The sequence below is a fragment of the Myotis brandtii genome, unplaced genomic scaffold, assembly GCF_000412655.1.
Source record: "Myotis brandtii unplaced genomic scaffold, ASM41265v1 scaffold104, whole genome shotgun sequence".
Taxonomy (NCBI): Eukaryota; Metazoa; Chordata; class Mammalia; order Chiroptera; family Vespertilionidae; genus Myotis; species Myotis brandtii.
In genome coordinates, this window is record NW_005353497.1 from 689,472 (window position 1) to 704,565 (window position 15,094).

The window sequence follows — 15,094 nt, forward strand, 5'->3', positions numbered from 1 at the left end:
AACCAATCAAAGCATAATATGTATGCTAATGATATGCTAAGGCCACTCAACCACTCGCTATGATGTGCACTGACCACCAGGGGGTAGGTTAGCTTGCTGCTGGGGTCCGGCCAATCAGGACTGAGCCGGATGGGCCAGACATGCCCTGGAGCCCTCCCGTGGTCCATCCCCGCTGACCAACCTCCTGCGTCCCTCCCGGCCCCAATCGTGCACCAGTGGGGTCCCTCGGCCTGGCCTGTGCCCTCTCGCAATCCAGGACCCCTCAGAGGATGTTGGAGAGCCAGTTTTGGTCCAATTCCACAGGCCAGGCTGAGGGACCCCACTGGTGCATGAATTCGTGCACCGGGCCTCTAGTGAATTATAAAGCATTACTCAGTGGGAGAAAGATATAAAGCCAAATGGTCATGGGCTACCTTGGTCTTCAGAAATTGTGATGTTAAATCTCTTTGTTGTTCTACTTCACTACGCACATGATTGCAGAAGGCCACAGAGTACTGGCGACTGTAGAAGGGACTGAAGTTTTTGATTGCAGCCTCAGTTTTCCCTGGAAAAACATGAATATTAGAATTTAGACATGTAGCATCTCTCACAGAATAGACACACATCTATATAATTCATATACACTCCTCCAGTCTCCCTAATACCACCGTTTCCCAGAAATGAATTATTCCGCATGCACTGAGAACCTTGATACATGCTGCGCATGCCTTTATCTCTCCCTCCCCTTCTGAGGTCATCCTGAGAGACTCTGCTGTCCTTAAGGACCATCCATCCAGTAACCAATAGAATTTTTCTTCATTTGACATGGCCATAAACTCAACATCCTCCCAATCCTCAATGACTACCATCCTACCTCACCCTGTTCTCATTTCAACTGGCTCTTCATTCCCCTCTACCCCCATCGTTCAACTCCTGCACAGCAATAATCCCACCATTTCAGCTCTGCACACTCATCACTCCATTTGTCTTCAGATGCCTGAGGCTCCAGCCCTTGTCTTGCTGATCCATAGCCCTGGATAAAACACCAACAAACTATTTCTTCTACTTCTGGTCCTGTGTTCTGGTTTAAAGTGTGTGTGTGTGTGTGTGTGTGTGTGTGTGTGTGTGTGTGTGTGTGTTTCAAAGCATCATATAATTACTGTCATGTAAAGGTAGAGGGGAAACCTTTAGGAGTCTAGAGACCTGAGTTCTGGTCCCAGTTCTACCGAGACAGATAGCAGCTGTATGACCTCAGTCAGGTCACTCATTCTTTCTGGGTTCCAGTGTCTGTCCCCAACTCTAAAGGAAGGTGTCCACTAGTCCACACTGTTCTTGGAATCTATGTGACACTGAAGTATAACCTGAAGTATGACATGGAAGTACAGCTGCTTCACAATAGTGACCAACCACTGCAATATGGTCTCTCGGCACCAGAAGAAAATAAGGCTGAGAACCAACCATGTGGGGGCAGCTCGAGGACTCAAGATAGAGGGAGAGTCAGGCACTGGGAATAGTCTTGAGCTTTTCCAACCTGTGCTTAGCTTTAGAGAGTAGGGTAGTTGCAAAGGAAGGAAAAAAGAGGAGAAATAAGAGAGAAAGGGCAAAGGAATATTTTAAAGCAGATTAGAAATCTTCACAACCTTTCAGAGACTTGCTATAGGGTATGGAAATCAATACAGGTCCCATTGACTGTGCCTAAAAGCTGTTAGGCCTTGGAATAAGGTATTATCCTGAGAAAAAATAAACCTGAAATAACATTCCAAAGTATTTTTAAATACTTTCAAGTGAACTTGGCATAATTTTTGTTTTCCAATTTGATATTATAGTTAATAGAGAAATATTAAAATATAACATACTGACAAGATTTGTTTTGAGTGATTGTACATGTAAAAAAATTTTTTTAAAATATATTTTATTGACTTTTCACAGAGAGGAAGGGAGAGAGACAGAGAGTCAGAAACATCGATGAGAGAGAAACATCGATCAGCTGCCTCCTGCACATCTCCCACTGGGGATGTGCCCGCAACCCAAGTACATGCCCCCGACCGGAACCAAACCTGGGACCCCTCAGTCCGCAGGCCGACGCTCCATCCACCGAGCCAAACCGGTCTCGGCTGTACATATAAAATTTTAACAATAAGAATTCACATGGGTTGAGATACTCAATACAAGAACCTCTTTGGCTCAAATAAACTCACAAAAATTTTTTAAAAAAAGAACCTTGAATCCATGACTGTCAACTTCTAACCTATAAATCACAGCCCCAAACACCCACAGTGTAGGAATATTCTCTTTATATGGATAAGTCTATTTTAGCTCAGGCATTTAGGTCTCATAATATGTATGAGGTAAAGGGGACCTCTTACTTATTCCCTCAATAAAATGCATTTCCTGCCTGTATTTATGGGCTTTAATAATTATTACTTGTAAGGTGCTTTGAGACCCACTAATAATAGCTTCGGTGGAAATGCAAATGAAAGCTCCTATAATTTAAACCAGGCATGCTTTTGCTTGCTCTGTGAGTTTATGGTATTACTATTAATCAATATTTGCATAACACTTTAATACACTCAGGCTTTATAACTGTCTAATTGGTTATTATTTTCATTAACTTTTATATAGTGCATAAGAAATAAAATTCAATACCCTTGCCTATAATTTTCTTACATAGGAGTGAGACATCTTTGAGAATTCCCACAATGAGAATGAGTCTCACCTCACTGAAACATATAAACGATTAACAAAATGTGCCCTTTAGAGCCAAATAACCACTATTTTGTCTAGCAGAAGAGCAGCCTGCTAATTTCTGATGCTAATTTTTGCACTCTGGCAAGAATTTGGATTTAAATGAAAGGAGATGGATGTCGTTTTATGTGAGCTCTACAAAGCTTTGAAAGCAGATTTCCTGCCACACCACCAAGACTCCCTTCAAAGATGCCCGGTCTCCACTGAGGTGCTATGATGCCACCACTCCCTCCCAATGTATGAGAAAAATGCTTCTGTGATTTGCATATTGCATCCGGTACCATCAATGCATCACCCACTAGGCAACACTTATAAAAAAAGGGGGATCCCAGCTTCCTTGGGTAACTAACCTAACGACTGGTTCAAAATGTGAATAACATGGCTAAGAACATCACAAGTTATAGGGGAAAGAGAACCTACAGCAATCCCCGAAATGCATCTAGATTTATAGTAAGCCTAACTAAGCCCCAACGAAGGAAAGTCCAATGTAGGGATCGTGACACTTTGAGGAAAGCCTGTTGCTGGGGCAAAATGCCACTGTGGTCAAGACCATGGACTCTGGAGTCAGACAGACATGGGTTTGAGTTCCATCTCTGCTCCTTAGCAGTAGTGGCCTCTCACGTGGCTTCCTCATGTATAAAAGGAAGACAAGAGGAACAATCTATTGTTGTGGTAATTACATGAAATAATGCAGTAAAGTGCTCAGCACTGGCGTTGGCACATAGAAATGGTTCACTAACCCATAGTAATTAAACCGATGACAATGGTGAAAATGGTGCCCCCAAGCCAACTACCAAGGCAATGTCCGTAAGCTGAACTAAGAAGTCAAGGAGAAGCCAAAAGCAGGTCGTCTGTGTAACCCTTTAACTGGGGCCATCAAACATAACCTACGTTTTCAGAGATGCTTCAGACTTATCAGCACATCAGAGGTCCTCAGTGCATCCCCAAAGTGAAGCCAACTGAACGAAACATTAGCATTAACGAGCCAAAGAAAAAGCATGAGTTAGTAGCTGTGTTACATGGAGCCTCTCTCTCTGAGCCTCAATTTTCTCTGCCTATAAAATGGGGAGAATAAGACACCCATTTTCACAGGATTTCATCTGGATTAAATGAGAGGGTCTTCAGGTAAAAGAGTTTCTAGAGTGGTGCCTGACACTTTAGTTGCTCAATAAATTTTGACTATTATTACTATCATTTACTATCCCGCTGTGAAAGCATTCAAATGAAGTCCATCAGCCCACAGGTACCACATACAAGAACTTCCGCTGGGACCAGCTTGTTTTCAGTTTTCAAGATTCTTGGGTTTTGAATTGCCTTCCTTCCCCACCCCACTCCCCAATTTAGTATAATATTTCCTTTCTGAATTTGTTTGTAAAACACAGTGCCAGATTTTTCATAAAAGGTAGTTACTCAATAACATAAAGACTAGGACCAATGGAAGGACTACTTTCACATTTTATTATATCAACATTTTTGGTAAATATTTCTTCTAATTCTACTCAATTATTGCAGCCTGTGCTGGACGTTGTGTTGGTACAGTTTACTTCACCAGGCTGCTCATTATACCCTTCAGGATAATCACCACTAAAGCTTTAAAAAAAATGCCTCTTCGACAGCTCTGCCCACAACATTTTTCTTCAGTTCAACTTTGTAAAAGTAAGAAGAGTGTCTTCTGGTCCTTTCAAAACCATTTCAATTCAGAGTTTCAAAAATTCAGCACTGTTATTTGATTCCTTCTCCCTCACACTCATATTCAACCATCAGATCTTGTCACTTCTATTTGCACAAGATTTCTTAAATTCATCCCCTTTTCCCCCCATCTCCCCACACCTTGAACCAAGTCTTTATCACCTTTTAACATTGCAAAAGTCTCTTCCTCTGCCCTATGTCAGCATCACAGTGGAGCCAAAAAAAACTTACTAGCTTTCATAGCTTTCAGCTCTTAAAGAGAAACAAAAAAGTCAAAACCAGAGTGGGAGGCGGGAGTGCCATCCTGTTACACAGATCCTGGAGGATTATGGGAATCAAGCCACCGCATGGCCTATGTGGCAGAGGCAGGTTCTGGGAAGTGGACAGAGTGAGTCCAGGGCTGATAGAGCAGAACGGGAGAGGCTGAATCCAAGCTGGCCACCAGGGTCCCACTCAAGAGAAAGCTGGCACGAGTTATCAAGTCAACAGAGGTTGCAGTGGAGAACTGTCCTTCGGAACCAAGTCTTGCCATTAATGCTCCCAGGGAACTCTTCTGAAAGCCGTGAGAGGCACACCTCAAGTCACAGAGGCTCAATCCTCTGTGTCCTGGTCTGACAAGTTTCATTTGACAACTGCTTCAAGACCATGCCACTACCCTTGTAAAAACCTTCAGCAGTTCCCCACTGCTACTCCCCAGAGTAGTAACCACTTAACCTAGCACCAAAGGCCCTGTGCTCTGGTCCCCCACTGCCCTTATTGCCTACCTCTCCTACTGCAACTATACCTCCTGTGCCCTGTACGTGTCCATGCCTCCCTCCCTCCATCTCCCCCTAAATGCCCTGCCAGCCAAATTCAGACCCTTCAAGCCCAGATGGCAATCCCAACCCAAGAAGCCTTTTTGGCTCTCCCCAGCTGCAAGCAGTCTCACCTTCTTTTGCACTCTCCCAAAACCGTGTACCACCATTGCTACAGCTGTTTAAATAGAGCTTATCTCTCCTCCCAAGGTATACTGTACTTATGTACTCAGCAAATATTTGTTGGATGAACAAAAGAATGGCTGCGTAAATATTTAAGAGTAAGGCAAAGTACAAAGCATCATAATCATGGAGCCCACGTCAATACCCAAGAAAGGAGAAAGGCAGATATCGCAGCCTGAATACTTATTTCAAATATACACTCTTGAAGCCCAACTCATTTGTTTTTGAGAAAAAAATCAGACTCTTACCGATTAAGTCAGGGGTCCTCAAACTACAGCCCCCGGGCCACATGCAAATACAAATATTGTATTTGTTCCCGTTTTGTTTTTTTACTTCAAAATAAGATATGTGCAGTGTGCATAGGAATTTGTTCATAGTTTTTTTTTAAACTATAGTCCGGCCCTCCAACGGTCTGAGGGACAGTGAACTGGCCCCCTGTTTAAAAAGTTTGAGGACCCCTTGATTAATTCCTTTCAAGTTTTTAAATGGATTTTGTCCATGAAATTATATGTGGGAAAGTATTTACAACAAAAGCCTTCTTTGTTTGTTTTTCTTTACTAGTCTGTAAACCTGGGAATTATAGAAGGGTCTAGGTAAAGCTTACATTAAATCTGAAGGACCTAAAAGATTTGTATATTGTCTCATTCTAGAAGGTTCTTTGCTAAACTTCCAGTTCTGTAGTAGTTCAACTCAAATCCAGTCTTTAGCATTAGTTTTCTTCCTTGGAAGATACTGTTTACAGTGGATTATTCCCAGTTTCCCTATTATTCCCAATGTCAATGCAACTATATGTTATATTATAAAATCTTCCCTGAAATACACGGATTCTTTCCTGTCTCACTTTCAGAAAAGCAGTTCAGAAGTATAGAAAGATATAGAAAAATCCAAACACTATTTTCGCTATATTTCCTTCTAATCTTTTTTACATTTTTAAATAGTTGAGATTATTATATTTTGTATCCAGTTTTATTTCCATAACATTTCATCCTTGGTTTTTGCCTATGACATTCCTTAAATAAATTAACATATTTCAGATGTTACATTTTTATTGTTATTATGGAAGAAAAAAATATATTTTTTTAAAAAGGTTTATTTTAACAAAGTGGCTGCTTCCTGGGAATGAAGGCGAATCCACCTAGTAGAGAGGGTCAAACTAGGCCTTTGGAAGTTTTCTTAGAATTTGTTGAGGTTTCAGGGGAAGATTAATTTGGGGGAACAAGAGAAGTGCCTCTAAGTTATTTTTAATATTTATAAAATAGAGCATACTATCCATTATTGTTTATTTTCCCTCGAGTTTCTCAGATCATAAAAGTTTAAAAGTCCTGATGAATTACAACATCAGCTTGAGCCTCCGGTTTCTAAGCACCATCACTTTGCACCTTAGGGTGGGAAAACCAGGAATCCCAATGCACAACACAAAAGTGCAAAAATCTAATTACACAGAACAATGCCCAAGGACTCTCTTTCTTCTAGTCAATGCCTTAGAGAAAGGGGATAAATTGAATTCTTCATAATTGAACATACCTGAACTATTTTTTAAGCACACTTATTGTTGGTGCTTGAGTGACTGGTTTTTGAACAGACTCTACTAGGCAAAGTCAAAAAATTTTTCCTGAGCAGCCTTGATGCCCGCAAGTCCCTGCATTCTACCCGACAGAAACTCCACTTTGAGCTAAAAATAAGAGACATGTAAACCAACTTACATTCTCTGTGATTTACTTCAGCTATTAATCCACAGAAGAGACACACACGCACAGTTATGATCCCAAAGCTTATATTAAATGTACGAAGTCATTCCAGGACCCCTCTCCACATGCAGAAAGCATCTGGATAGAAAGCAGACGCGTTCAGGAACAAACAATAGAACTGTTTCCTGGTTTCCAAAACTCACACTCATAGAGATCCAAAACTCTGAGTTAGGCTTGCCATGTACTTGACCTTGGACTATTAGAGACCCTCAATTTTCCCCAAACCCTGTTCTAAAAGCAGGCCATCACCGTCAATTTGGCCACAAAGTTTAACCCGTTAAGGCAGTGGTTCTCAACTTTCCTAATGCCGCGACCCTTTAATACAGTTCCTCATGTTGTGGTGATCCCCAACCATAAAATTATTTTCGTTGCTACCTCATAACTGTAATTTTGCTACTGTTATGAATCGTAATGTAAATATCTGATATGCAGGATGTATTTTCATTGTTACAAATTGAACATAATTAAAGCATAGTGATTATCAAAAAAACAATATGTAATTATATATGTGTTTTCCGATGGTCTTAGGCGACCCCTGTGAAAGGGTCATTTGACCCCCAAAGGGGTCGCGATCCACAGGTTGAGAACCGCTGCATTAAGGGCATTCAGTGAATCCACATGCTCTTACAGATGCTACAACAGCTCCGGTGGGTGAGGCAGAAGTTAAAACACTTTTCTGCAGATGATCACAGCCCCTGGAATAAATGAAGGTTCCCATCCCTCACTACATATTTAGAAGAGCAATAGCTTCACAGGGTAATGTAAGTAGAAAAAAGGGGGTGGCGGGCGGTTGTGGGGGACATTTAAAAAGGAAAACACTCTACTACTTTATAAGTTACAGTTCCCTTTATCTTATTCTATGAAAAATAAAAATGCCACAGTGGTCAGCTGTTTCAGAGAACAGCTTTCTAGGACCAAAAGACCTTCAGTCTGGTCTCTTTTTTTTAGGGGAAGAAACCTGTAGTATTGTTGGAAAAATAGATATGCCCATACTTTTACGCACACATCTTTCTTTCGCCATAATTAGGTGGAAGCTAACTTTACATTTTCTTCCATTTCATTTGGGAAAAGTGCTTGGAAATTTTCAAGATTATTTCGCCATTACCTCACAGCATGTGTCCAATTTTCTTATGACACAGCTGATGAGAATAAATCGTGTTTATTTTGTCACTTCTGTAAGCTGTCTAAAGTCCCCCAAGGAAGCTGAAGATTGGCTATCTTTTTCTTTACAGAAATGAGAAGAGTGTGAAAAAGAAAGTTAAATCCATCGGACACAGCTCCATTCTCCGCAAGCATCGCAAGAACTCTGAATTCAGGAGGAAATAATAGTATTGTTGCCTGTTAGACAACCTTTTGTGGGTTTTGAAGAAAACAGATAACTAAAATTCAGAAACTGAAGTATTGAGATTCCCTTTGCTCTTCTTGAGTCTAATTATAGTTATTCAATGCTTTCTGCACATGTTTTATCAGAGGCTCTCATTCCAAAATCCTGAAAATATTCTTTCCTTTGAGATTGCAACCATGCAAATGAATACAACAGGCACATTAAAAGGAATCAGGCCAGACTTAAAATAACCCAGGACACAAGCCTAGGAATTTTACTAAGCGGTTCTCCTTCCAAACCAATAGGTTCTGGTGTCTCCCCCAGACTAATTTCCCAACTATATCCTTTCTTTCTCTTCATTCCACTTTCTACTTTTCTTCTTTCCACACAGAAGTTATGTTTGTCTGAAATACTTTCTATTATAGTTTCTACTTCTCTCTCTCACAAATATATACCATTGCCCTGGCCTGTGTGATGCAGTTGGTTGAGTGTCATCCCATGCATTCAAAGGTCCCTGGTTCAATTCCTGGTCAGGGCACAAGCCCAGGTTGCAGGTTTGACTCCCCAATTGGGGTACATACGGCAGGCAACTGATCGATGTTTCTCTCTCTCTTTCTCCCTCTAAATCAATAAAAGTATATTTAAATTATACACTCACACACACACACACACACACACACATACCATTGATGTAAAAAAAAAAAAAAGCATTTCTAGATAACTGTGTTTGGGGCCCAGATATGCTTGTGTTGTGTTAGTCTGGAGGTATAGATAACAATAAGAAAAAGTAAACTTGGCTAGGAAAATGAAATGTGGCATTGCTAGACTTGGTGGTGGAGGCTTGGTGATGGGGGTGGGAAAGTCCAAGAAAAAGTTCATAAGCTATTCAACATTTCTGCAGACCAGCTGGCTTTTTGAAACTATTTACAAGGCAGATAAGGTACTCATTAGTGAGAATTATCTTAACAGGCTCTAACTTATCCTCACAAGAATGTAAGAACTGCCCAAATGATTCTGACTCCTGTCCACTTGATTTGGTCAGGCACTGTGTCCTCCGAATACAGTTTTCTTGATAACTCAAACATCTCCAATAAGAATGCCTGACCTAGTACAGTCCAAAATACAGCTCATCACAGAGTCAAATTTTGCATTTTTGACAATCTAAGGCTTGCCAGTCAGTGGATCAGTTAATCACTAAATTTAAAAATTCCTAAGTAAAGTACATTAGTGAAGAAAGTATCCAAAAGCTGTGTGATGCATTAACTACTTAGATAGTCCCAAGTTCTTTAAAATCACCTCCTTCTTATCCTATGGAAATTGCTCTTCTATAAAAATGAGTTCATGAGGCACTTAATAAGTGTGCTGGAACCTCATACGATTAGCTCTGCTTGGAGTCCAAGCCTCCCAAATGAGAGTCAATTACTCTAAACTAGTCATTACATGCACCAAGGAAGTAGAATTGTAAATAACTGGGAATACTTCCCACAATACCCCTGAGAAAGCAGCTTCCATTCATCTGGATGGTAAGCACAGACACGCCAGGGTCAATCATATTCCAACTTCCATAGATTGATGAAAAGACCAAAGATTACAGACTTCCAGAGCTAGATTGTAATGCTTATTTCCATCCTTCTCCTATTTTCAGATCAAGAAATTAATTGGCCACTGGTCAAATATCTTATTCTGTGAATTCATAGCCTCTCCCCATGTGTTTTCTTACCAACAAAACTAGTGAGTAATGGAACATTTATGGGAAAAAAAAGTGTCAATGTTTTTAACAGTGTTTCTCTCTACTAATACTTCATGGATGTTTATGGAGGAATCCAAGCACTTCTTTTATGATACACATTTACAATCAATCGAAATACATTATCGAGTCCCAACCACAATTATCAACTTCTTTAATGAATATTAAGCTATTGGATCAATAAGTTTAAAGCAATGCTAATATCTACTGCTTCAGTGTAATGAGTTTTCAATTTATCAGTAGAATCAGCATGCCAATGTGTTTCAGAATCCACTCTGCATAGACAAGGACTCTGTATTCAAAACAATCCATTAGGTGATTTAGGACGGACAGTAAAAGCATTTGGCTCAGGTTCATCCCAGTTGGCAGAAGTTGCCAGCAAGAAGGCAGAGACCCAGCAAAGCCCGGGGCACAAGGGATCAGAGCCAACCTTCTGAGTACCCCTTAATCTCATTCATGTGTCCCAGTTAAGTGGCATCACTGTCTCAAGTCAAACTGCAGTCTTTGCTGGCAAATATAAGGCTCCCTGGGAAAGGCACTAAGTAGATTTTCTTATCTGCTGATTAAGAATCTGTTTTTTCATCAAATGGAAGTTAAAAGGTACTGCTATGGACCAGCCCAGCCACCCACATGATATTTGAAATACTATCTTTAACAATCGAACCACTCCTTTGAGATGCTCATCACCCCCACACATATGTGGGTTGTATGCATAAGTAAATGTGTATTTTCTCCTGCTATCTTACCTTTTATCCGTTTAAATCACAGGCCCCAGCCACTGAATTTCAGACGGTAGAGGCGAGCTTTATTTTCCTCCCTTACAGTACCCAAGTCAAAGGTCTCTGATGTATATGGTAAGACAATCTAGTTTTAAAACTTCTGCATGTTGCCCAGCCAGCGTGGCTCGGTGGTTGAGGGTTGACCTGTGAGCTAGGAAGTCACAGTTTGATTCCCCTGGTCTGGGCACATGCCCGGTTGTGGGCTTCATCCCCAGGACGAGGCAGCCAATCGATGATTCTCTCTCATCACTGATGTTTCTGTCTCTCTCTCCTTCTCCCTTCCTCTCTGAAATCAATAAAAATATATTAACTAACTAAATAAATAAATAAAAGACGTGTTAAAAAATAAATAAATAAAAATAAAACTTCTGGGTGTCAGGAAGCTGTGGGCACTTTACCAGTTTTCATTTGTTCTGTTGTAATGAGAAGAAATAGAACATAAGGTATGACTGACGATGGGTAGCTTGAAGGCTGGATGATCTCAACTCTACTGGACGGGGTATAATATATTGGAAATCTGGGAGGTAATAGGAAACTACTAAACATGTAACTATACCATCAAGGTAATTGGAAAAACAGAAGTAAAAGAGAGGGAGAGAGGGGGAGGTCGAAAGAAAAAAACTTTTGCCTAGTGAAGGCTTTCTCAATGGCAAAGTTGTTAACTCTATGATTGAGAGAAAAGAAAGATCTCAATAGGGTTGGAAATGGCTTTTTTTGACAAATGGCCTGCATTCTAACCCATTCCCGAATTTGCCGCTGTTTCAAGGAACATATTATATAATCACCACAGGGAAGTCTAACATTTCAGTATAGTTGCAGAAATCCATGAACATCCCCATTTTGTGAATGTGGAAGCCATCTGCTTATCTACTTTCCTTCAGAGAATATAATGAGATTCTCTCAGAGTACTTGAAGCTCTCCATAAAAGACACAAACAAAAGAAAGGTTGTTACTTGCAGAAGCAGAAACATCATGCACTAAAAAAAATGTGTCTATTATGGCTTCTGTGGGCTTTCCTCAGCAAGAAAACTGATCTGAAATAGTACAGATACCATTGGCTCTGTTTGTCGTAGAGATAACAAAATTGGGGGATAAAAAGATGTTCACGTTGGGAAGCAGAAAGCTGCAACAAGGTAATAAATTACATAGCAGTAAAGCTAAAAAAAGCTTGGGCTGTCACCAAGTTCACATTTTAAATAAACTTCACTTTATTTCATTGTAACATGTATGTTATCATGTTTGGCCAACTGCAAAATTTGACTTTTATTGTACTACTACAGCAGACGGAAGATAACTTAGCTATGTGCAGAAATGTAAAATAATTCATTGATTCTTCTTTATCCCCTCTGAATAACTGATTATGTAAAAGAAAACAACAGATAAATTATATATAACTTGGTCAAAGGTTTAAAATAAAAAAATTTTTTAAAGAAGTAAAAGTATTTAATCACTAAGATTAAAAGTTGTTTGTTCCATTTAATATAACAAAATATAAAGATCTTATATTTGTAATAATAGAACAAAAATAAATATTTTATTAAATGAATGAACTAGGTATGTATGAAACATCACTTTTGCTTACAACAGTCTCTCCTTTCTCATTCATAGTCATATTCTCCCTCTTCCTCCATTTAAACTTGTAAATACCTCTATAATTCTTTAGAAAACTCTATTTCAAAACTGTTCTGTTTCTTACATACTGTGAGTTTATTTTCCCTTCGTTAGACAACCAGAAAGACTTCCAATAAATATTAATTTGACAAAAATATTTGTCCTAAAACAATGTGTTAACTATGCAGTGATTTGGTATGAAACAAACTGGTGGGGGCGGGGCGGGGGGGATCAATAATCTTTTTTTTTAATATATTTTATTGATTTTTTACAGAGAGGAAGGGAGAGGGATAGAGAGTTAGAAACATCAATGAGAGAGAAACATCGATCAGCTGCCTCCTGCACATTCCCTACTGGAGATGTGCCCGCAACCAAGGTACATGCCCTTGACCGGAATCGAACCTGGGACCCTTCAGTACATAGGCCGAAGCTCTATCCACTGAGCCAAACCGGTTACGGCAATAATCTTAAGCCTTTAGATATCTGGTACAAACTGGGCTCCCCTGACCTGTCGTTGATGAAGCAGGGTGACCAGCTCCCAGCAGCCTGGGGCTCCCAGAAGGAACTTTTTACCCCTTTTCTCCAAACCTGATCTGAAGTTTACTGTTTCACTGGGAGCAAATCATCACGACTACACATTTAACAAAGAAAGCTGTGAGGTGAACATTTAGATTAAGACCATGCTTACGTGGCACAAAAATACTTGGTTGATTTAATCCAATTTAGCAAGAAGGGGGAAAGGATCGAGGTGAAACAATCTGAATATTAGAAATTTGCTACTTTTAGAAAAACAAAACAGACCCCAATTTACACTGGAAATAATTCTTTTTTTTAAGATTCCAGAGACTCTTAAGAAGAAAAGAAGTGAACTACCTTGTCATCTGTTTTTGCCGTTTTCCAGGAAGGATCTCTGTGGTGCTTTAGACTTGTCTATATTTGGGTAATGGCAACAGGTGAGGAATAAAACGCAGCTGCATAGTAACTCCCTGGAGTGTTCTGTAAACATCCTAGGTAATGAGTGTAAAATACATCTGAATGCACAATGCCTTCTATGAGTCAGTCACAGGCTCTTTCATAATCTCCAAATAAACAAATTAATAAGACAAATACTAAACAATAACCAAAAAAATTTTTAACCACACATTCTCAAAAATATCTCCAGATTGAGGGAGCTTCCTTTAGGAGGGAAAGAAGGGAAAAATGTTTGTCTCATTCTTTTATCCCAGGCTAGAAAGAAAAAAAAATGTGTGTGTGTGTGTGTGTGTGTGTGTATCTTAGTTGTTATGGTTTTAAATAAATAAGACCTGCCAACCAAAGCCAGGGAAATGAATGACAGGAAGTGAGGCACACTTTAAAGAGGAAGTGGTTTTGCATCAGGAAAGGGGAGTAGATTGAGGAGTAGGAAACCGACAAGATGTGTAAAAATGGAAAGTCAAGGGCCTCATCTTAAGAAGCTCAGAGCCCACGACTAAATTATCAAAAAGATGCATAATCCAACCAAATAGTCCTTTATGGCTATTTGAAGATATAGGAAGATAATCAAGATAGACCAAGAGACAGAAGATGTATCATAAATAAAATTTGCCATCAAAGTGTATGTAAAACATTGAATCATTAAAAACCTAAAGAAAACATTTAAAATGTGAAATAAGAATACCTGTTTTTAAATTATATACACATCTGGGGTTATTTAAAATTTGGTAGTTTGACCTTAGATTTCTTTTCTTCCTTCCTTCCTTTCTTTTTTTTTTTTTCCCTACTCCTCACCTGAGGATATTTTTCCATTGATTTTTAAAGAGAGCTGGAGAGAGGGGAAGAGACAGAGAGAAACATCAATGTGAGAGAGACACATTAATTGGTTGCCTCCCACACATGCCTGACCAGGGCGGAGATGGAGCCTGCAACTGAAGTACATGCTCTTGATTGGAATCGAACCCAGACCGTTCAGTCTAAGGGCAGATGCTCTATCCACTGAGCAAACCAGCTAGGGCTGATCTTACATATCTTGATCGTTATAAAATTTGGTAGTTTATCTGACACTTTAAAGTTTTAGTATAAAAGTTGAAGCAAACAAAAAATTTTCTTCCATGAAAAAATATATATTTTCAGGTTTAATTATGTATAATGAAGTATAAGATAGTGGTAAGATCAGGGAAATAAAGTATGGCATATTTTTAAATGAATGCTACCATTAAAAATATATTTGTGAAAAGGAACATAAAAATAGAAGGGAAAATATTCATCCATGGGCCTGGATAACAATAACCAAAAAGTGAACCTAGAGACCGATCACAAAGAAGTAAAAGAAACAAAACCAGCCCTGGCTGGTGTGGCTCAGTTGATTGGGGATTGTCCTATGCACCAAAAGTTTGCTGGTTCGATTCCCAGTGAGGGCACATGCCCAGGCTGCTGGCTCAATTCCCATTGGAGATGCATGCAGGAGGCAACCAATTGATGTTTCTCTCTCTCTCTCTCTCTCTCTCCCCCCCCCTCTC

The 15,094-nt window shown here is 39.7% G+C and overlaps 1 protein-coding gene across 1 annotated transcript in view; it reads right to left on the bottom strand.

Annotated features, from left to right (window-relative positions):
- The window catches only part of FAM129A (family with sequence similarity 129, member A), a 122,126-nt gene that overhangs the window by 78,147 nt on the left and 28,885 nt on the right, over positions 1-15,094 (bottom strand). Inside the window, exon 3 of the mRNA XM_014538066.1 lies at positions 414-544. Within this exon, the coding sequence (XP_014393552.1) occupies positions 414-544 (131 nt within the window). The remainder of the gene's footprint in view (positions 1-413; positions 545-15,094) is intronic.